This window comes from Mustela nigripes, chromosome 5 (assembly GCF_022355385.1).
Source record: "Mustela nigripes isolate SB6536 chromosome 5, MUSNIG.SB6536, whole genome shotgun sequence".
In the NCBI taxonomy this organism is placed as follows: Eukaryota; Metazoa; Chordata; class Mammalia; order Carnivora; family Mustelidae; genus Mustela; species Mustela nigripes.
Genome location: NC_081561.1, coordinates 39,402,441 through 39,427,414, shown reverse-complemented (window position 1 = coordinate 39,427,414; position 24,974 = coordinate 39,402,441). Strand labels below are relative to the sequence as shown.

Genomic DNA, 24,974 nt, shown 5'->3' with positions numbered 1-24,974 from the left:
CCAACATCAGACTTCCTGCCTGGCAGGAAGCCTGCTTTCCCTTCCCACTTCCCCTGCTTGTGTTCCTGCTCTCGCTGTGTCTCTCTCTGTCAAATAAATAAATAAATAAAATCATAAATAAATAAATAAATAAATAATCGACATATCAAAGTGGCACATTTGGGGTGGCCTGACCTTGGCCCATACAGATTACTTCTGCCTCGTTTGAACTGGGGACAAGTACACATATAAGGGCTCATACCAGTCTGTGGGGCTGGGCTGTGTCTCGCCGGTAGTCCTGCATTTGAGAAATGAATCCCTGTGAATCCAGAACCTCAATAGAGAGATCCTGTCAGGTTGTATTTTTCAGATATATTCATAGTCTCTTACAAAGCCTAAGAAGAAGGAACATCACCCAAGGATAGGTCCTCAGGAATACAGCTGGACCCAAATATCTCTGTTACTTAGAGCAAAAGGCTTCAGTCTCCTGTGGACCTAAAGTTTGATTCCTCAGTAAGTCTGAGAGGGTGATGTGCCCACAATCCCTCTGCAGGGAACCCTTTCAGTGAGGCCAGTAAGCAGGAAGATGCTAAACATTTGCCTGACCTTGGTTCAAAAGTCTCTGTTTGTCTCTGCATGAGAATGTTATAATTTGAAACTCAAATGTTACCTCATTAACCTGTTCTTAAATTAATTTGCAATTTGTCTTCTTAACCTTCTGGCTTATTATGTGGCGTTGTATTCACTTTGTGTCATTTCATACTTTTACCATTGTTCTTTCAGTGTTTATGAATTTTTAAAAACTGTATCTTTATTAATTTTGGCTTGCTTTCTTTTATTATTTAACTTCTTTCATGCAAACTTTGTCTTAACTTCCCAACTGTTTTATTTTTATTCTTCTTAACCTTACCTTAATAACTTGCTTCTATTTTTAATTGTAATTTTTAAATGATATTTCATTTTGATTTTTCCCCTTTTATGATTTATTTTAAAATGGTGAATGGGAACCAGGTTTATGCTCTCCAGCATATGCCCAAAGCAAGAGGTTGGCTTTTGATTTTTCAGTTATACCATCAAGAGGTCTTTCCAGTTCCCTGAGTAACTTCCAACTCAAAAAAAAAAAAAAAAAAAAAAAAATCTGAGCTTTCCAAATTTGCCATCACTAAATCAGATAACTTCCTACCACAGGACAGAATTCTTCTCCCCAAGCTCCTCCCTATTGTTAGCGTCATCAATCAGCAATAATCAACCCAAAAGAGTTGCCAAAATGATAGGTTTATTATCCAAAATATTCATGGCTTTATCTTGCAGTGGTTGTTCTCCAACCTATTCTATATTGTCACCAGTTATTGGCAAAGATGTGAAAATTGACTGAAACATGATATATTCATTAAAATGTATCAGAATTTAATTTGGCCTCTGTACATGGCAGACAGGTAAACACAATTGTAACTCTATATGTATGGCAGGAGGAAGTTCAGATAAAGTAAACCCCAGGAATCTAGCAATTTAACCTTTGCAATTTTAATTATTTTGGGTCCAGAAAATCTAGTAATGTGTCACATTGCTGAAGCGAAACTTTAACTGTCCCCAGGGTGACATTGTGGTATAAGGAAGCACACTGCACTATGGGAAGACAGGCTGATCTCTCCGCATTCTCCTGGCTTCAAGACACAGCCTTATTATTCTCTATTCTTAGTCACCTTTGCAGGATGGCTCATAAAGTAATAGGCATTAGCAGTTTCTAAATTGAAAAAATGAGACTATTTAAAAAATCCAACTGCATATGTTTATGATGGAAATGAAGAGAAGTTGAAAAAGTCTAAGAAGGTATTAAATCTTAACCTAGCTGCATATTATAGAAGAAATTATGTACTTTAATGCAGTATTTACTAAACAGTGCTCCAAAAAAGGGGGGGAAGAAAGGAGGGATGAGTACCTTTCAAATGTATCTGGGAGGCATAGTTTCAAGTAAAGTTAATTTAATGTAGGACTCCTGCATCATGATTATAATGCCATCACAAATTCAATGTGTCCAAAATAGGCATTTTGATTTCAGGGCTATATACCCCCTAGCCTGTTTGAATCCTAGTCCAACCCAGTTCAGTAAAAGGGTCCACCATTTACCCTTCTCATAAGCCAAAAATCTACAAGTCAACCTTGATTCTCTGGTTTTTTATATCCCACTACCAACCTATCAGCTCTACTTCTAGAAAATATCACAAATTCAAACACTTCTATCTTGACTGATGATACCATAATCTAAGCCACTATCACCTCTGTCTAGAATACCATATAGTCCCCTAACGTCTTACAATACTGATTCATGCCCCCTGTACAATGCATTCTAATCACAACTGCAAACTTAAGTGTTAAAGTATAAATTCTGTCTCATCGCTTCCCTACTTTGAAATCCTCTCATGGCTCCTGATCTTACTTGGTCACACAGACGACAGGGCCCTATGGAATTGGCTTCTGCACGCTACTGAGCCCATCTCCTGTCACTCTCCCCTTTTGGTGATCCACAAGCCCCAGCCTTTTCCCTTTTCTGGAATACACAAAACTTTCTTGACCTCAGGACTTGGCTCTTGTGTAGGGATTTTCACCAATCTTCACATCTCTGGCTCTGTTGGTGACTCAGGACTCTGCTCTGGTGTGTTTTTTTTTTTTCTGAGAGGCATGGCTGAGCATACCCTATCACATTGCTCTCATTCATCTTGTCGCCCTTATAAAACTCCTGGCTGAAACTCTTGCTCATTCATTTATTTGTTTATCAGCTGTCCCACCACTCTCTGAGAGTATATGTTCCTTGACAATAGAGCTCAGTGGGTCTTTATCACCACAGTTTTCCCAGACTCTAGTAGAGTCACGGTGTAGCTTCTTCGTAAATCTTTACCTAGGAGTGCATTAGAAAGCTCCAAGAAGAGGTCTGGAATGTTTCCATTTTTCCAAATTATTGGTAACACTTTTCTGACCAAATGACAAGATGTTAGTCATCTTTCAATAGGAACACAGATTTAGACAGAAAGCTTTGAAGTATTTTCAGATTTGGGGGTTTGCAGTGATTCTGGGGTGTATCTCTGACAAATGCTGGAAGTCTGTGGTACACAGGGGTGGGGGTGGGTGGTAAGGAGAAGCCTTGATTTTCTCTGTTGTCTCCATGCTCAACCAAGTGGAAAGCAAATCTGAATACAAGGGCTGAAGGATTAAGATAAGCATCAGATAAAAACAAACAAAAAACCAGGCCCTTCATTTCTTGCAGTACTTAGATAAATGGTCATAAAAAATATATTAAATAGATCACATGATGAATGGTTTTTATTTTTAAACATCTCAACACTTATGCCATATAATGTGTATGTCCTTCTTGGAAATGCTTAAATGTCTAAGACAGAACTCTAAATTTCCACTTCTCAAAAATCCTCAACTTTTTCCCAATTCAGTAAAATAACACTCCCATTTCCTGAAAGGCCTTTGGGCTGATTTCCCTAAAACTAACACAATTACTGATGTTTTTTTTTTTTTTTTTTTTTAATTCTAGGATATTAGACTGGAAAAAAAGAGAAATAAAACAATGCCCCACATTTGGCACTAAAAGACATACATTCATGTGTACATGTCCATTGTCTAATGCTTTAAATTAAATTGAAATATCTCTCTGTTTCTAACTTCTCAATTTTTCATTGAGAAAAATTCCCAGTCTCTTTGACTAATCACTCTGCAGGAATATTGAGTTTTTCTCTTTTTCCTCAGTTACTTTGTCAAACCGAGTTTTTCATAATGGTGCAGTTAATGTTTAAGAAAAGGAACTTCTAGTTCTGAATGTAAAATAGAACACCAGAAATGTCCACTTGATATGTCTTCAATTTCATTGCCATATCTTTTCTGTAACTAACTTTATAAGCAAAACCTTATGTACCTAATAGACATGTTTTGTTGATGTTTATGGTAATGAGGATCATAAAAGGGACCTCAAAATGTCGCTCAAATGTCTAATGTTAACTCAATCTTGAACTTTAATCAAAACATAAAATGTATATATTGGTAGAAAGGACTGAACAACTAATGCTACAAATGTATGAATTTAAATATATGTATATATATATGTATATAGTGGTGATGCAAAGTCTTCTTTCAGGAAAAGCCTATTGAGCAAAACACTTTGCAAATATTCTCATTTTTCCTAATCTCTTTTCAGCAAGATCTTTTCTTATTCCTCACCAATAATACAGCACCCTGCCAAATTATCTTCTCTTTGATTTCCACATTTGACTTACTCATACCTGACTCTACATCTTAGCCAGAAAGACTTATCCTGTCTTCTTTGCCAGTGAGTCTGTAACTGTTACATTTATTTAAAAAATTAAAAAGAGGGACTCCTGGGTGGCTCAGTCGTTAAGTGTCTGCCTTTGGCTCAGGTCATGATCTCAGGGTCCTGGGATAGAGCCCCACATCAGGCTCCCTGCTCCGAGGGAAGCCTGCTTCTCCCTCTCCCTCTCCCCCTGCTTGCATTTCCTCTCTTGCTGTGTCTCTCTGTGTCAAATAAATCAATAAAAATTTTTTTTAAATTAAAAAGAAAAATTTTTAAAAACTACAAGTTTACCTCAAACCAGAATTCTCAAGGATATCACATATTCCTTTATTCTAGTCACTTAACATTGAATCAGGTTGAAATCTCCTAATTCATCTTTGTTTATGTGCTGCTTTCTGAATGTTTTCAAAAATTGAATACCTGTACATTCTTTTGCCAATAGAGGGTAAGGTGCATGTATGAATCTTATTTTTTACACTCTTCTAATAATGTCTAGAATAGTAAGGTTTTATAATGCAAGCTCAATAAGTATTTTCTTTGAGAGACAAAGTTCTGAAATGAAAAATGCACTCATCTCCAAAGCCAAGCTAGAGAAGAAATGGACAACTTATAAAATTCCATCGATTCGCTAGCCTTTTCTTGTTTGTCTGGTGAATGGAATACATGGCCAGTAAGAGTCTATCACGTACTTTTATAAAGTAAAATGCTATAATTATATCAATGGGATGATTAAGTTGGCATTTTGTGATTTTTAATTTCACAAAAGGTTTATTAAGTACAGCTAGATACTATTAAACAATCTTCCTTGTTAATAGCTACCTGCAAGGCCTGAAATTAGGTTGACAGCACTTACATATGTTCTGCCAAGCTTTTTCGTTTGTTTGGATGGGTGGATAGGTTTTCACAGCAGTATTATCTTATGTTGGAACTTTGGATTTATAGTGAATTGTCTTTCACTGTAAGGAAACTAAGAACCATGGAATAATATAGGAAAAAGCAGACAGTCATATATGAGTGCATTTATAACACTTACATTCTAGTTTATGCTTTCTAAATTGAGTATATGCTTTCTAAATTGAGTAAATATTTTTGCCTAATTCCTTTGTGTACTTGCATTTTGTGGTCTGTGGAATTATGCCTTTGTGAATGCTGCCTCCTTTGTAAATTGTCCAAATCTCACCATATTAAGCTAGCATAGTCACTCTAAGTCATTGTGATACATCCTCTGAAAGCTTTCCTGTGCCATGTTGTTACTCCTTTTAACCTTTTATTTACTTATTTGTGTGCATAATGTAATTCTTCTCCTAAATGACAAGATTTTTGAGGGTGGAATTCATACTCTTTAAAATTCTGTATTTCTCGTAACATCTATACATTATTCCTCAATATTCTGCAAGGCTTATCTGAAACTTCACTTGGTCAAGGAAGACTCCCCAGGCCATCTAATCTCTTACTGTCTTGAAATTATCCTTTGAAGTAATGTTACATAATTTATTTAACATTTAATTAATTGCTTAATTCATCAGAGAGGTTCCTTCTTTAAACCACGAGCTTTATAAGTTCTTGATCAGTATTTACTGTGTTCACTGCTGTGTACTCCTCTCCTAGTCCAAGGTCTTGCATTGTTGAGTAATCAGTAAATATTTTGAAGCAATAAGTGGCTCAAAAGACTGGTGGGCACCTGGGTAGCTCAGTTGGTTAAGCAATGGCCTTTGGCTAGGGTCATGATCCTGGAGTCCCGGGATCATGTCCCACATCAGGCTCCCTACTCAGCCAGGAGTCTGCTACTTCTGTTTACTTCTCTCCTCTCATCTCTCTCTCTCTCTCTCATATAAATAAATAAAATCTTAAAAGAGAGAGAGAGAGATACTGGATACATAAAAGGAAGTAGAAGTGAGAAAATAAGTTAATAGTAGTTTGGGGGGATAGTAAAAAATTAATGCCTATGACTTTCCATTGTATTCACTTAGTGTCTCTTGGTTGGGACTCACCTCTGGGGTTAATTTTACTTTGTAGTTTCTGTACAGTCTTCTCTATTGGAACATCTCCTTACACTGTTTCTCTTTCTGCTTTGGCAGTTGATGGACAGTGGCAAGAGTGGAGTTCATGGAGTCAGTGCTCAGTGACATGCTCGAATGGGACCCAGCAGAGAAGCCGGCAGTGTACTGCAGCAGCTCACGGGGGCTCTGAATGCCGAGGGCCCTGGGCGGAAAGCCGAGAGTGCTATAACCCCGAGTGTACAGGTGAGGCCCGATTACTACATTTAAAGAATGCCTGCCCTTTATAAAATGTGATAGAACCATGCCAGACAGTCATGGAATACTTAGATAATTATGTATTTCTGGTAAATGAAGCCAGTGGTACCAGAGTTCATTCTATTCTATGTTACACTAATAAAGCAACAAAATTCTGGAGATGCTTAGATTAAAAATAGATGGAGTTGATAAGGTTGAGCACTGAACTGGTACTTTTTACAAGTAAGTTTCAGTGTCTCTTTGAAGATTCTGACAAACTTATATAAATATGAGTTAATCATAGTGCTCTGTATTTGACTAGCAAGTTGAATGTTTGAGTAGGGTTTATTCATAGTGGTAGATTAATAAACGTTGAACAAACAGTAACGGTCCTCAGATTTTAAAATTCTCCAAACAGTTGCAGTAGGCTACTGCCATTCACCACGACACATTTCTTTCAGCCAATGGTCAGTGGAATCAGTGGGGTCATTGGAGCGGATGTTCCAAGTCCTGTGATGGAGGCTGGGAAAGGCGAATGAGGACTTGTCAGGGTGCAGCAGTCACAGGGCAGCAGTGTGAAGGCGCCGGAGAAGAAGTGAGAAGATGCAGTGAGCAACGATGTCCTGGTAAGAACGAACTGACATGATCTCCAGGGAAGCGTTTTGTTACTGGAAAAAACAACAAAAAAAAAAAGGTTTAAAATTCCCATCATTAAGGGCAGTACTTCATCCCTTGGAGGACCACTAACGATGAGTAGCAATTTACTTTCTCCATAATATTTGGGGTTTCCTCTGTGTATGTGTCCTAGACTATTTCTTCCATGGGTTTTTAAGTTATTTGCTGCAAAATCCCATTGAAAAATGTAATAATACAAAAGAAGCCACACTGAACAGTAACATGGCTAGATAGGATTGAAATTGGTTTGGGGTACTATTTTTTTCCCTACGTTCATGAAATATTTGTTTACTGAGAACACAAAACCAGTCGCCTTCTATAATTTATAGTAGAAATAGAAAGACCTAAGTGTTAGCTAAGTGAGAAAATAAAGAGATGATGTTGGAATTCAGAACCTTTTAAATTCTGCTGTTAATTTGTCTCCATGTAGGACTTAGGACATGCCCATTTCCTTTCCTTGCCCTTGTGCCATTTTCTCCTATGAGGAACACATTTTGAAATGAAAACATGAGGTCTCAATTAGTAGAGAAAGAATGGAAATGCTGTTACAATAAAGGATCTTACATATAAACACAGAAAAAAAAGAAAAGTCAAAAATTGCCCAGATTATTGATCATATATTTTTAAGAAATCATTTATGACAAAGATTCCTTCCAAATTATGCATACATTTCGTAAAATAGTATTGACACACTGAAGACTCAATAAATAAATTAAAATTAGGATTTTAGAATGATATCATAGGCAAAGTTGCTATAAACATGCTAGAAAAATGATAAGATGAAATTTCTAAGTGTCACAGCTGTGTATAAAGGAATGCAGAACTTACAGAATTCGAAGACCCTATTACAGTCCTTTTGCTGCTACTAATGCTTTGTGGGCAAGCTAGCTTATCTCTCTGTTTCCGGTTCCGGAAGGTATGGAGAGAAGAGCTGTTGAGTTTCCTTTTCGGTTCAAAAAGCAATAGATTTCTGCTCTACCAAACATGACTACATCAATTTAGAAAACAACAACAACAAAACAACACTAACAATGGGGCGCCTGGGTGGCTTGGTGGGTTAAAGCCGCTGTTTCGGCTCGGGTCATGATCTCAGGGTCCTGGGATCAAGCCCCGCATCGGGCTCTCTGCTCAGCGGGGAGCTTGCTTCCTCCTCTCTCTCTGCCTACTTGTGATCTTTGTCTGTCAAATAAATAAAAATAAAAAATCTTTAAAAACAAACAAACAAACAAACAAAAAAAAACAAAATAAGGCATTCTGAGAGAGAACCCTGAGTCAAAACTTTGTATTTCTCCATAGTCTGAATTCTAGACTTCTTACAGTCCAACACTAATGTCAGTAGAAACTGGACTAAGAGTAACAATATGTCAGTAGGATTTTTTTTAGAGCTTAGAAAAGATCTAGAATTAGCTTTGTCAATTCTTAAGGCCACATCATTCAGAATGATATGTGTGAAGGAACCAGCAAGTAGGATTTTGTTGAGGAGACCTACACAACATAAGTACTGTGAAATTCCTCATGAGGTGCATAAGCCTTAAGAATCATTTAAATAAGAACACGTATATAACCAGAAAGAAATTTTATTAGGGCAGTAGTCATAACTAAATAAGACCCTTTTAATATTTGAAGCTACGTAAACTAGTGTGAACATACCAAGGTTCGTAACTGGTCTTTTAAAAATGTCTTTCATCTGCATATATAGAGTTAAAATGGTGTTGCTGCAATCAAATTTACAAAGATTGCCACCTGCTGTTTAGAAAACATTTTACATTTTTATTTATTAAAAGGATGTTACACCTTATACCCTAGTTTTGTTTGCTGGCTTTCATGATTTAAGGCAGTGTGAAAAATCATCATATAAACCCATATATTTTTATATATATGATATTATATATTGATGATATATTTTGTGGTATATATATATATATATATATAAAATATTTGGTATTAACCTTAACATTTTCATTTTACCGTTTTCAGTAATATGATTTGAAATCCCCTGAAATCACCAAGTATATAAATAACATTTTCTAATTAAAATGAATTACTGAATCAGCTAAATAATTCTTAAATGAGTGCTTATACAGGGGTAAAATGAGTTACTATATTACCAAGGTAATGTCCTAAACTGAATCAGCATTTTCCATTAAAAATTATACGTGACTATTAATTTCAAATGTGCCTCTGCCTCTGTATAGAGTGTTTTTACCAAGATAAAGAAAGATTTCCTTTCTATTTATTCTTTATCTTTTCTGTGTGCAGTCATCTCATTCCCACATTATTTTGTCAAGAGGGTGGAATTTATAAATAACTCCGTTTTCCATAGTGGATTTGATTTATATATTGGCATTTCAACCTCTTACACAATTGCTTCTCTGTGGTCAATATATATTATTTTTGTGTCCAGCATACTGGACTCTGAGAGTAATGACATGTCAATAAGGTTTACAGCTTAAAAAAGATCTAAAATTAATTTTGTTAATTCATTAGGCCATGTGAATTCAAAATGATAAGAAGCAATCCTAATTTCCATCTTTACATTGCTCCAAATTTACATTTTGACAATGTAAGTTGAGAAAACTTTGAAATTTTCTCAACAGTTACTAAGGCATTTTTCTATTTTTGTCACTGACAAAACCTCAAAAAATGTTTCTTTTAAGACAATGTATTTTTTTCCTAATATTATTTTTCAAACTGTTTATCCTTAATTTTTCTTCAGATTGTTGGAAACTACTAGTATTTATTTCTATGCTTCACTTAATTTGGATGCAAAACAAATTAATCAAGTTTGCCAAGAGACCCTGTGTTGTCAGGAAGGAGAAGTATAATATACACACATCTTTGTCTGGATAATTAATGAAAATAATGATTAATCATCTGGATTTAATCAAAAGCTGTTACGATGTCTACTGAAAGTGGAAAATGAAAAATATTTTCCCAAAGAGAATAAGATTTTTTTTATTGGAAAATAGAGTAAATATATGAAGAAGAGCATCATTACCAAAAGTATGATGTTATTTTTGTCTTCATAAGAAAAGAGAATTAGAGGGATGAAAAAACTATAGATATATATTTTAAATACTGTTAGTTGAGGAATAGAGTAGCTATGGGGAGGCAATTAAGTTGCCTAACTTCTAAATTGGTCAAATTCACCAAATAATGATTTCATTGATCTCCATCTCATCATACATCCCCAGACTTTTAGGGTTAAAATAGTAGGAAGGTAATAGTTTCTCTGATTTTGTGTTGCTACAATGTGAAAACATACTATTTTTAGGCTCTGTGTCGTCCCCCCCCCCCAATATTTCCCTGGTTAATATCCTTCAGAAGACAGATGTTGCTGATAAATTAAGCCTGTGTAAACTTGTAGGCTTCCTGGGAACCTCCTTCCTCTGTTCCCAGGGGAGAAGCTGGATATTCCTGGAGCTCCAGTTCTTGGATCTATTATTCTTTGGTCATTAAGAGTAATGCTAATTGGGTCATACCATTCACAGGTAGAAGTTAAACTTAATTTATACATAAAATGTCCTTTTGGAGTTACACTTGCTTTATCTGCAAATGGTGAGTAAGGCCTACAGGAAGAATGTGCTGAGAAAAACTTGGGAAATAAGAGCCATATCATGAATGTACCCAGTAATAGCAACTTACACCAGAAACGTAGCAATGATTGTGATATTTAAATCATAAGTATTCATTCGTACCAAAGGCAGTCAGCAGTAATGTTTGTAATCCCAAACTTGTCTTGAACATTGTACTGCATTCATATTTGAATTTGTGCTCTGTAATAAGGTGACTATAAACTCCTCTCCTACCCCCGCTGCCACCTATTTAAGAGAAAATGCCATTCTGGGATTGATATTTCTTATCTCTATAAGATTGTTGTCCAATGGGATATGCTTTCTTTGGAGACCAAGGAAGATTTTATTTGGTTTCTGAGTGATTTTGTTTTATTTAGCTTTGGTAGGAAGAATCACAAAGCTTGCTTATTTTGAGATCTTGTACTCATTGTCCAGACACGTGCTTTCAAATTTTAGCAGACCTAAAAATCACCCAGAGAGCTTGTTAAAACAGTTTGGTTAAAACCAAACCCCCATAGGTTCTGATTCAGTAGGTCCCGTATGGGCCTTCAAATTTGCATTTCTAACAAACACTTAGGTGTTGTTGATGATACTGCAGATCACCCTTTGGGTTGTTGCACTGGTCTATAGTAAAAATAAGTAAGTTAGTAAATAAATAAATAGGCAAATGAATAAAAGCTAGGTGATAAAATTAACAGAAGAGTGGAAACCTGACTTCTGCCTCACCTACAGTGGTCAAAATTGAGATATCTCCTGAACAAGATTGCAGAATTTTATTTTGTTTATACCACTTCATAAATACTGAAGGATTGTTCCTGTGATCAATTAATACAGACAAACCATGTCAAGTCTCCCTAGCCAACTCATTGTTCAGCCAAAATAAGATCTCTTTATACTTGCCACTTAAAAAAAAAATACGACTGTTAACTAGTCGTTGTGGACAAAATGAGATGATTGACTCATTTTCGGATTTTCAGTTCTTCAATTCTGTTGTTCCTGTTCCATGGAGAGCAGAGGAAGCAACTTGAGTATCACTGGACCACGTTTGCTATAAAGTAATGTGCTGCCAGGACAGAGCCCTTATGTGGTCCTGCCATCCCATCCCCAGCCACTCTCTCCCTCCTCAGGAGGACATTTTCACTGCCTCTTAATCTCCAAGGTTGTTTGCTACTTTCTACTTACCCAGGTATATAGTATTCGGAGTTGGGGGGGACAAGTGTCAGAGAGCAGGATGAGGTCCTAGCTCACACAGACTTATTCTTCCCTCAGTTCCCATTTGGAGGAGTGGTGAATTAATCACCATCGCTACATCTGTCTTTGATAGAGACAAGTTTAACAAGTTAATTAGTCAGTCTTCTAATTTGTATGGACCACTGTATTTTTAAGCCAAACATAATCCTTATTAGAAACCCAAATATGGGGGCGCCTGGGGGGCTCAGTGGGCTAAAGCCTCTGCCTCCGGCTCGGGTCATGATCCCAGGGTCCTGGGATCGAGCCCCACATCGGGCTCTCTGCTCAGTGGGGAGCCTGCTTCTTCCTCCCTCTCTGCCTGCTTCTTTGCCTATTTGTGATCTCTCTCTCTGTCAAATAAATAAATAAAATCTTAAAAAAAAAAAAAGAAACCCAAATATGTGAGTGTAAAATTTACATTTCTAAAAAGAAAAAAAAGTACACTACTCTGTACTGAAATACTCATATACAAATCACATACATTTTTCATTCCAAACCACAAGGGTAATCACTAATAGTGGTTTTAAAAAGCCCCGACTCTGTTAGGATTTTTATTTTTCTATCAGATGTCCTATGCTTATCCTGTAATTATATTCTTACTTGTTCAGTTTCTAAAGGTTTAGGCAAATGTTTTCACTAGAGATTTTGGGACATTGCAAACATTGTTGCACCCAAGCGTTCACGCCCGTCACTCACCTAAAACCAACCTCCGAGTTCTTTGTTGACAGCAGGTGGCACTAGGTATTTGTTCTTGCCAGGTCACCTCAGATACATTCTAAAAAGTAGGGAAATAAATCAGAACTTGAAGATACCCCATAGGCAAGAGAGATCACCTATTGCTTAATAAATATCTAAGAAAGCATCTGATCCTCCTGAAAAACATGGGTTTTATTACCTACTCCAGTCCACAGTTCTGCAACAAATCAGCTAAATTTTATAGGCAGAATTAAGGAAGACCTACTGGGGTCTAAAATAATCAATGTGTATACGAGAAAGTATCACATGTTCATTATTCAAACCTGTTACTATGGAGTTAATAATTGTCATAATTTGTCTTATCGGGTTGCTCGTCAGATAAGACTTTGGGAAAACTTTCACAGCTTCTGTCATGGCAGAAACCTAAAAAAGCAATTTATTGTAATCTTCTATTACCCTACCTGGTCCAATTTAGAAATATTTGGCAACATGCTGATCATTCTCAAATTGAAAGAGAAAAATTAAGCAGCACTTTTTACTATTTTTTTATTTCTTCATTTCATCTGACATTGTTTTAAAATAAAAATAAATGTGTGTTCGGAACCACTTAATACAATTAAAATTAAGGCAATTAGTAAAACTGCTTTTTAGGTTTAAAGTTTACCAAGACACTATTATTATTTTTACTATATATATTATATATAATATATATAATTATTATTAGTCCTTGACATTTCTCATCCTCACTTATTTCCCACTCCTTGCATGTTCTGACTTACAAATGACCCTAAGATCCTGCCCCTGGTGTTCTTGGTTGTTCTCTCTCTCTCTCTCTTTCTCCCCCCCCCTCTTATTCTTGACTTCAAATCCATTGCTGGGTAATAATTCTACCTACATTATTCATCACTGTTCTGTCCCGTCCCCTCATTTCCCCACCCTGGGGAAGTCCTGGCAAAGTCCTCTCTCTCTCTCCCTCTCTTCAGCTATCACTTGTGAGAAGCACCCACAAATCTGCATCATTAGGTCTCCTCTCCTGCAAACACCTGACAGAGCTTTCCAGCTGGGTTAGCCAGTCATCCTCAGTGTCACCAGAAGAGTTTTTCTGTCTGACAGCCAAATCCGTCTTGTCATCTGAAGTAATTTCTACTTCTTACCTTTCTTAGTGACAGATTCCACCGCCATCAAGTCTTCCTTCAGTGACCCTGCTTTTTTCTTCCCCTGAACACCACCTGCTAGCGGGGAGGGTCAGTGAGACATTAAGAGCCTGGGATGTGGAGTCAAAGTTTGGCTTTGGGTCTCAGTGTCCTCATATACAAACTGGGGATAATAAGATGTGCTCAGGGGATCATTTCATGTATAAAATTATAAAATGCTATAGGTAATTGAAATTACTAAATAATTCTAGTCCAGGTCATCTTTGTCCATTAACCATTTTATTGCAGCATCCACCTTTTCTAATCTCTTCCACACAAGTTTATCTGATTCTTCTCTGCTTTTGGACCTTAGTCATGGACTCACTTGCTTAAAAAGAAAAATAAAATGCTATGACTCCTCATTACTTGCCCAATTCAGTGCATATTGGAATCCTTGGGATTCTAGTATCCCCGTCTATCAGTTGATTATCTTTCAAGGGTCATCACCCTCTACTCATTTATAAAACATGTACAGAACATAACGGATCCCATCCCTGATTCCTGGATATGGAAGCACACATTCTGTCCCTACTCTGCTGCTTGCACTTATTCACCTGGGCTCCCATCCAGTCCCGGTCCTGTCTCCACCTTCACCCGCTAACATGGGAGCATCTTGGGAGCTTAACCCATTAAAAGCTGTCTCCTCCTTTAATCATTCTTATTTCTCCCACAATTGCATGAGTGCTTTCTTCTTTGAACCTCTATAGACTTGCTTTGTGCTTCCCTTATTAGGTATTGTTATTACATTTTACTGTTACCTATTATTATATCTCTTAGCTAGAATTCCAGCTCATTACAGATGAGTTATCTACTTTCAGACTCCTAAATCCCTTTCTCTGCATTGAGCCTAGTTGAATGTAGACCACTAGACACATGCTCTTTTGAAAATTTTTATTCTATATCATAAACATTGTAATGGGACCATTTGTATGAGGTACAATATACAATACAAAATACAACAATTTGTGTAAAAGCTTGTGAATGAAAACTTCAAAATGACTATGATAGTAATTCCTTACCTTTTATAATCATTTTATTCTCTCAAAATGCTGTTAGTTTACCTAGGTAGAATTTGAATAGACATTTTTAACACACATACTATTTTTGTTTTGTAGTTACAATTTGTGGCAGGAGCTTTCCTTCTTTAGAAATAAATCATTGCAATGTTGGAGGTAAGAAAAATAAGTATTTTCATATCGAGTTCCTCGATTTCCCCAAATCTCAGCCCTGCACATACCTTTAGACCAGAGCTCCTCAAGGCTGTCTCCTAGCCACCTGTCAGGCTAGGACTGGTCCCAGGTATAAACAAATAGAGATTCTGAAGGCCTCAGGGCAGCTGGCAAGACAGGAGGATGTGGCCGGCAGCCTCCAGCCTCCAGTAGTCTTGCCCGTTACCCTAGTGTGCCTCCACATGTTATCATTTTCTACATGTGCCATGACCTGGAAAAGCTGATGAAGCACGGTTATCCTCGACAGTTCCTAAGATAATATAGAAAGGCAAATAAATGCAATGCTCTAGCAGCGTACCCAATATAAAACTTGTCTTACTTGAGGTTAGTAAATAGCCACTTAGAACTATTCCTCACAATTAAAGTTAGCTATAATAATAATTATTATTATTAATCTTTTTAACAGGTTGGAATTAGAGTGACCTTGTCTGCTAAATTGAAGTACAGGATTAAAACTAAGTTTTCAGATTTTTTTCTAGGGTATATATGTATAAACACCATCCAGTCCTCAAACAGGCAATGCAACACACATTGTCTGCTAATGAATTTAAAGTTTGTGGTTTGCTACCTCCAAGACTTAAAGATAAACTTTTGCAAGATATATAAATACCTTGTTTACCACAACAACAAATGCTTGGTGATACTGTAAGATTCTCAGAGAATGGATCGAGAGTCTTGTTTGATTGACACAGGTCTACGGACCACCTCCTCGAGCAGTGATTTTTCTAATTCCTTGGTTTCCTCGTGTTTAAAAAGAGAATAACAATTGTATCTACTTCATTCTTATTATGAGAATAAGATGAATTTAAAAATGTAATGCACTAGGAAGAGTGCCTAAGTCACAGTGATACATGATGCGTACATATTGCTGTTACAATTTTACATTGTTTCAACTTGACACTGATAAAAACCATTTCTATGTGAGGAATGCTATTACAAAACGTGTTCCATAAGCGCCCCTCTTTTCCCCTCAGACCTTAGCAGCACCGTGAATTCTTCCCATGGGTGTGTTCCCCTGCTGAAATTAGAGCTGTAAGCTATGTGAGCACAGAGACCAGATCTATCTCATTCACCTCCGCATCCCCCAGCACAAGGAATTCTCCCAACATAAGAATTAATAAATTGCCAACAAGTGAAATTTGAAATTGGGGTCATGCGTAGTGTATGGGTTTTTCCTCCCCCCTCTCCTCTACTTCCTTCCTTCCTTCTTTTTTTGTTTTTTTTTTTTTTTTTTCCTGCATGCCAACTCTACAGTGTAGAATCAATTTCTCTTTAATGCTGAAATTCTAGCATAAGGGTGAAAACTAATTTTCCACATCAAATTGAGTTAAGCCCTGTATAATTTTTGCTATTTTTAAGAGACAGAAAATTAGTTTGAATAGACAGATTAACAGCTAATCACTAGGTAATTGTTACCTTGTTTTAAGATAGCATGCTAACTACGTACTTGTGACTTCAAGTACAGTTGTATCTTACAAATGGGTTTTTATATCTTTGCACTAGCGATAGCAAACAGTGGGATCTTTCAGCTGATGAACAGAGTTGCTGTTGGCACAAAAAACAAGAGTCCTTCATATTGCCCTACAATAATATGTTTTTATTTTGAGCATACAGAGTGATGTGAGCTAATTGTGTATTTTCTAATTTATAAAATATACATTGAACCGGGAAAAAAACCAAAAAACAAAAACTTAACCCAAGTCTCTCTCTTTAACTTATCTTTTTGTCTTGAGCTTTAGTTCCATACACCAACTACCTTTTTGATAATACCAAGAGGGGCTCAGATACTTCAAATTCAAAAACTATTTTCAGCATCTATCCTCCTAACCAATATCTTCCTCAACTGCTCTAACTGAAGCTGTGGCACAGCAGTCACTCTTCCTGGGCACCTGACCTTCATCTTTTATTTCTCTTTCTTCCTCACTTCCTGCATCCATCCATGGAGCTGAGCCCATTCTCTGTCCTAGATAGATTTTTGAACCACTTGCTTCCCTCCCCCTTGGCACTTCCCGTCATGTCATGCCCTTTCCCTAATTACCCCATTAAGATTGTCACAGTCCCCGCCTTCAGTCTCACTTTCCTTCAATCCATTCCCCAAACTGTATGTATAGCATCCAACACATTATAATAAACTTCCCCTGCCCTTAAATTCAAACTCCTAGTTTCTTACCATCGTCACCCCTGCCCCTCCAGTAATACCCACCTCTACTCATCCCCAACTTTGTACCATTTGTAGCCATTCTGACTGATTCCCAATTTCTCGGATATACCAGGTTCTCTTTGCTGCCTGTGGTTCCCAAGGCACACTTTCCCCTTCCTCACTGGCCAACTCCTAATTATCCTTGGACATCCCTTCTGGAAATCTGCCGCTGCTATACTCTCCCCCAAAGTACTCCTAGAGCAACCAGGACTTCTCAGATCATAGTGGGCATCCCAGTGTATTACAGTTTCTCCTCTTATCGTCTCCCTCACCATCTTGGTAGCTAAGAGACCCTGATTATTTTTGTTCATTTTCTTTATGTGCTATATTTTACAAGGTATAGGGACATTATGAGTGCTCAATAAATATCTGGAGAATGAATGAATTCCGTAAGATGCACTGAGAAGAGAAGAAAGTTTCCTACTACTGGGGACTTCATAAACCTGATGTGGAAGAAAATAAATTCTGATTTAATATCTAGGCTGTTTTTCTTTTGGTATGAGCATAAATACACCTGTTTTCTGAACTAAACTCTTCAAAGATATAATCTTCAATGAGTGCCAAATGACCTTTGTTGAATTATTTAAAGCAGATGGGATTTGACATTACTACTAAAACACTGAAAATCCTACAGATTTGCAAATCTGAGTATATGATTCCCTTATCATCTTCCTTTCTTATTACTTGTGTACTGTGTTTCCATCTATAAGAAGCACAATGAATCCAAAGCGCTATGAATTGATGGTGGAGGAATACAAATTTCTTGACCTCTTTAAGTTTGAAAAATTACTGTGATATTGTTTGTTTGTTTTGTTTTTGGTCTGGTTGAGGTAGGCCATACTGATTTTCATTAGGGAAATAGAAATTAATAATTGATCGCTGTGGTTGGATATATACAGATCACACTGGATAATTCTGGACAGGGTTCCATGGACTCTTACCAAGTCGAACACAGCCCTACAAAACTCAACCTTTGTCAATACCTTGTATCTTGGAAACCCATTTTTGTTAATTTTTAAGTAAACTATAGTAATTTAACCTATAGTAGGTTAACCTCCCTCTCTTACTTTTCCTAACTGAATATTGTTAACTTACTGCTCACTTAAACACATACATGCACACACTTAAACACTGTCCTCAGTACTTTGCAGAATCATCCTCATTTTCTGTCATCTTCAGTACTGAGGTAATGGAAAAATAGATCTTTTTAAAATATATATATTTTTTTTATTTATTTGAGAGCGAGAGCGCGAGCACAAGCAGAGGGTAGGAGCAGAGGAGGAGGGAGGTGCCGGCTCCACGCTGAACAGGGAGCCCTATGCAGAGCTGGATCCCAGTACCTCAAGGTCATGATCTCAGTGGAAGGGGGATGCTTAACTGATTAAGCCACCCAGGTGCCCCCAAAATAGAACTTTTAAAAGTATTTGGTAATTTTTGGCTTAAAAGATATGAGTATATCCATAGGCATCCACCTATCATTTGCTAGACTCCTAAGTACAAAGTGCTCTAGGAGTGAAACAAAACAGAAGAATTATTGTCTTCATGATGCTCACATCCTAGTAGGAGAAGGCAATCAATAAACTAACAATAAAGTTAATAATAATAATAATAGTACTGCAAAATAAGAAGGCTAGGAAAAAAGACACAGAAGTTACAAGTACAGCAATCGTTTTGGAGAAGACTAAAACAGAGGAAGGTGTAGGAGTGTTTGAGAGAAGTCAGGAAATCCCTGAAAAGGCAAGATTTCAGCAAAGATGAAAGGCGGTGAAGCCAAAAACCATGCAGACATTTGGGCAAGAGAGGGAGGGCTATCCTAAAAAGAAAGAGCAAGTGCATGGGCTGGGCTCTGAGGTGGAAGCCCCCCTGGAAGATTGGAGAACCACCAAAGGGGTCAGTGTGGGAGTGGGGGACGGCAGAATGTGGAAAGAGTGGAGGCTGGGTAAGGCTGAAAGGCCTTGTAACTGAGGCTGGTTTTATCACTAAACGTCGTACTTACTGAAAAAGAAGAAATTTTATTTTTCTTCAAGTATTGTACCTTTAAAAAAAAAAAAAAAAAAAAAAAAAAAAGCCTTGACCCATATTCCCTAGCTGACAGTTACTACTTCTACCCACCTTAATTTTGAACCTCATCAGTTTCAGCTGCGACCCGAGAGAACATTTCACCCTATTGGCCCATCCGTGCCATCTAGTGGTTAATGCTTGCAATTACTAGAGTTTCTGACCACAGCCGACGGTGGGGGAAGGGCGCAGTTTTAAAAAGGCGAATTTTTGGCAGAATTACAATAGGTGTGAAAAGCTTTCTGAAACCACAGAGGGGAATAAGGAAGTCCAGGGTGCAAATTGCTTCTTCATTGCTTTGTGTCAAGATTAAATCAGAAACAAAATTGAACGCTCTGGCAACCCGTTTTATGAAATGTATTTCAAATTTCATCAGTGGAACTAAGTTTAAAAACACTGAAAAACAGAAAAAAAAACAAGTGAAAGGGATTAAAAATGAAGAGTTAATGAGGGAGATTTTGAACAGAAGTTGGATGTGTAAAATGAACCCAAAGAAAGATAATTAGGTGTAACGGTACTAATAGGTTAATTGCTGGTGTATCTTCATTAAAAATGGACTAGTTGTTTTACACGGAATTCAATTATGTAATAAAATGTGCATGATGTAGTTTGTGCGTTTAACATTTATTATGATTTTCCTATTCTAAAGAAGTTTTGGTTGACATTTACAGAAACACAGGCGAATGTGACCTCGTGTGGAATATTTGGAGGATGACGATTAATTCTGTGTGGCTGATGCATAGGAGAATAAATAAGAGCCATAACTGGAATGCGCGAGCTTTGAGCTTGCTAGAAGGGCCTTTATTTATCACAGAGAACAGAGTTATCTTTATCCTGTCAATACTGGAGAAGCATGGAAAGGTTTTAAGCAGCAAGTTATGGGATTAAGCTTCATTTTGGAGATTACTTTGTTAATATGGCATGAAAATTGGATTAAAGGTAGAAGATACTAGAGAGTAAATAGTTCCACTTTATACCCAGTTCTTCAGCTCAGAAGAAAGCAGGCATCATCCTTAACCCCTCAGTCCTTCATTCGCCACGTTATTTAGTCTACTACTTTCTAAATTTATCTTGTTCCCACCGTTTCTTCATCTTTAAACATCCTGCATAAAGCCACCATCATTTCATCACTGAAGCACTATGCTCACCTCTTCGATTGTCTTGCCTTACCTACTGCTTCCAATTGCTGTTACCCACAGAAAGCAAACAGATCTTCTTAAAGTTAAAAATTGAATTATGTTGATCTTTTGTTTAACCCTTCAGTAGCTGTGAAGCCCTGTAGGCACTAATGTTAGCCTGTCTCCCAGCCCATCATTACTCCACACTTCTCTTAAAATTGTTCCCTCCAGCTCCACTGGTCACAGGCCCCAACCTCTTCTCCGCTTCCAGGCCTTTGCAAATACCGTTCACTCTACCCAGATTGCTTGCTGCCCCTGGTACAGTCAGTCACTATCAAGTGTCGCTTTCCTCCAGGAAGACTTCTGTTCTTCAGTTTAGATTGAAGTAGCATTCTGTACTTCCTATTTGCAGAGGTTATCATAGTTATACTCAAGTAATGGTACATGTAATTGTTTGACCTCTGCCTCCTCCCTTTGACTGAAAGCTCCATGAGACAGAGAGTGCTGCTCTCTTGCACCACTGATTCTCCCTAGAACAGAGCCTGGCATGTGTCAGGTCAATGCCGAATGAACCAATGAGGTTGTTCCCCTCATTCAACTGGAATAGGATGGTTGCTTGGGTAAACAATGAAATTAGAATCATGGTAAGTTTAACGAGAAGAGAACAATCCGTAGAAGATGAATCTGATGGTTTCAGTTATGGTCACAAGATTAGAGACACCATTAACAGAGTTAGGGAATACAAGGAGAGGAAACAAGCAGCATTATGGAGAAAATGGTAGGAGTTGAAATGTAGGCAGACTGACTCCGAGATTTCTTTGGAACAGAAAGAACAAACAGTAAGTGTCACTCAGCATTTGGATATGCCAGTCTAATGTTCAAGAAAGACATCTGAACCAAGGAAAACACCTATGTGTTGCCAATACACAACTGGAAGCAGAGGATGTACATCAGGGCTTGACTGCAACATAGCAAGTAAGAGCTGAGATCAGAAGCCAAACTGATCACATTCTTACTGTGGCTCCAACATTTGCTAACTTTTCCTTCTTCCTACTATTTCCCCTTCACTGTCATTAATCTGGGCACCACCTAGCTGTGTAGCAATGACTGACCTCCCCCCACAACAGTCTTAACTCTGGACTTTGTCTTTTCTTTCTGACACTGTCACCCCTCCTCTCAGGAGACACTTCCCTGGCCTCGTTGGCCATATAGCAGGAGGTTGGATGGGATAACAGGGCTGGAAGCATCTGCTCTTCGTGGGGTGGGGATCAGACAAAATGGGCAAAGTGGTTCCCGCTTTGCTAATCTCTGTGGTCAGTGTGGAAGTGGGTGGTTGCATGTTCTTGGCTGGTGGTAACTGCTGCCTCCCTTAATTTAGTTTTCTGTGTTTCTATTCTTGCGCTATTGGAGGAGGGAGCCCTGTGGAGGGGCTGTCCCCACCTTCGCTTGAGTCAAACCATTTTTCGGTGATTTTTAAAAAATTTTATTATTTTATATTTTTGATTTATGGTGACTCCACCTCTATTCATCAGCACCACTCCCAGGCCAGACTCAGTGGCAAATCCTGGTCTTGGGTCCTAGGAAAGGGCCAGGCTAGCCTGAGCCCCCTGCCCCCTGTGACAGCCTGGACAGATAACACAAGATAATGGTTTAAACATGTGGACATTTTGGAACTGAAAAGGACATTGCAGATGAACTATGCCACCTCCTACCTCTTTACAGATGATGGCACCAAGGCCCTCAAATACGAGGATTATCTGAAGTGATGGAGGTATCAGCAGGACTAGATTCTAGAATCCTGACTCAGTAGCCTTTGCTTTGACTTCCTGCATATCTTCTTGGCTACTTCCAATTATTCAAGATGATTGCCCTCATGCTGAGTTAATAGTCTAGGTTCTCATTAAAATACTTGGGCAGCAATTTAGGGAATCTTTGCTTGGTGATGGTTTAGCAGTCCTTTCAACCTTTACCAAACCCATTTTCATAAAACGTCTCCACCTTACCCCACCAGAGATCTCCTGAAGGCTAAACCTAATGTTCTCATCTTGGCATTACTCACTGGACTATCTCCATAGTGCTTTATACTCTAACTTCTCCCTCCTCCTTGAGAATACTTTCTTTGGGGTCCTAGAAAGCTATTCTCTGTCAGGCCTCCATAAGGCACTTGGACCTCTTCCTTGGTCCTATCCTTGGTCCCTGTGTCTTTTGCAGAATCATCTTATGCCCTGCTTTTTCCTTTATTAAATAGTTTCCCTAGATGATTTCAATGTGTTAATAATAGTAGTAACATTGAACCCTTATTAAAAGTCTTATATGCATGGGCTCATTTAATCTTCCCCAATAATCTGGGGCGCCTGGGTGGCTCAGTGGGTTAAGCCGCTGCCTTCGGCTCAGGTCATGATCTCAGAGTCCTGGGATCGAGTCCCACATCGGGCTCTCTGCTCAGCAGGGAGCCTGCTTCCCTTTCTCTCTCTCTGCCAGCCTCTCTACCTACCTGTGATCTCTCTCTGTCAAATAAATAAATAAAATCTTAAAAAAAAAAAAATCTTCCCCAATAATCTTATGAGGTAGAGATTAGTAGTCTCTTTTACCATATGGGAAACAGGCAAGAGAGAGGTCAATAATAATAATTATTGTTATTATTATAATTATTATTATTATTTTCAGATTCTAAACATTTTTTTTATTACAGGAGCCAAGTGTGCCCTTTAGGCCTCTTTAACTCATGCAGGCTGTTGTAGGGGGCAGAACAGCTCAGGCTAGCTTGGCCCTTTCCTAGGACCCAAGACCAGGATTTGCCACTGAGTCTGGCCTGGGAGTGGTGCTGATGAATAGAGGTGGAGTCACCATAAATCAAAAATATAAAATAATAAAATTTTTTAAAAATCACCGAAAAATGGTTTGACTCAAGCGAAGGTGGGGACAGCCCCTCCACAGGGCTCCCTCCTCCAATAGCGCAAGAATAGAAACAGCAGAAAACTAAATTAAGGGAGGCAGCAGTTACCACCAGCCAAGAACATGCAACCACCCACTTCCACACTGACCACAGAGATTAGCAAAGCGGGAGCCACTTTGCCCATTTTGTCTGATCCTCACCCCACGAAAAGCAGATTCTTCCAGTCCTGCTACCCCAGATAAAGAAAATATTGTTTCAAGACTGTAATTTCTGAAATTGTATTCTTCTCCACTAACAGTTATAATGTACCCTAATGAGCTCATAAATTCTGAAATAAAATCAGTATCTGTAGATTATGATTATCATAGATTAAATAGTATATTCTCAAAGGAAGGAATCTCTCCCTGGGAGTCACACTCATATATATACATATATATGTATATGTGTATGTATATGTAGATACACACATATATATTAGGTACATATATATACACATATATGTCTACACACATATACATACATATATATTAGGTACTTTTTGGGGGGTCTATTTACTTATTAATGGTATTTATATATTGAAATATTGCTTCATTTATTTATTTAACTTTGAACAACTTCTGTGTGTCAGACAAACCATTAGGTGCAAGATACTGAGATGAGAACAACAAGATGTCAGGCAGCTGAGGAACACAAATATATGAGCATATGCGTGGCAGTGCTGTATTAAAAAGTACAAGAGTAGGGGCACCTGGGTGGCTCAGTGGGTTAAAGCCTCTGCCTTCCACTCGGGTCATGATCCCGGGGTCCTGGGATGGATCCCGGCATCAGGCTCTCTGCTTAGCAGAAAGCCTGTTTCCTCCTCCCTCTCTCTGCCTGCCTCTCTGCCTGCTTGTGATCTCTGTCAAATAAATAAATAAATAAAATCTTATTTTTTAAAAAAAGTACAAGAGTAGGTGTGTCCAGAACAAAGACTGGTATGTTCTTTCTAGGAGCAAGGTGTGAGGTTTAATGCGGAGCAGAGGATAGACAGACTTTACAAGTCTTTGGCTTCCTATTAAAATATTTCTGATATACCTCTGTTATTCTTGGGTTCCCTTTAACTTTCTCATCTCAGTAATTAAATTGAGTTTTTGAAAATATGAAGGCCAAAAGATCAAATCAGTTCATTTTCATATGATGTAGTGTGATTGACATCATTGCTCTTGTATGAAGAATAAGAAGTTACATATTCTTGCCTTTTATGTTTATTTCCTCTTAACACTTAGAGCTAATAATTCTAATATGGCTTTCAGTTTATTGGAAATAATTTTATTGCACAATATTTCAAAACTTTATAAATATTGGAAAGATTTTTTTAAATATGCTTGAATGTAATGTTCAATTTATAAGCAAATTCAAAGGACTTTTTAAAAAAAAAAGTCTCCAGAGTAAGCATTTTCCAAAGAAAGAACATTTCTGTGGAGATTTCATAGATAATGAAATGAAACCTGGTGGGTTTTTTGGTTATGAAGACATTGCTAACATCTCAGTAAAGAATATACTTTAAAGAAAATGAAAGAGTTCCACAGATAGATACATT

General features: G+C 37.7%; 1 protein-coding gene across 3 annotated transcripts in view; it reads left to right on the top strand.

Moving 5' to 3' along the window:
• The window catches only part of ADGRB3 (adhesion G protein-coupled receptor B3), a 726,796-nt gene that overhangs the window by 300,618 nt on the left and 401,204 nt on the right, over positions 1 to 24,974 (top strand). For all 3 annotated transcript variants that reach the window (XM_059400179.1, XM_059400180.1, XM_059400178.1), the window contains 2 exons: positions 6,370 to 6,534; positions 6,987 to 7,151. In XM_059400179.1, coding sequence (XP_059256162.1) covers positions 6,370 to 6,534; positions 6,987 to 7,151 — 330 coding nt within the window. The remainder of the gene's footprint in view (positions 1 to 6,369; positions 6,535 to 6,986; positions 7,152 to 24,974) is intronic.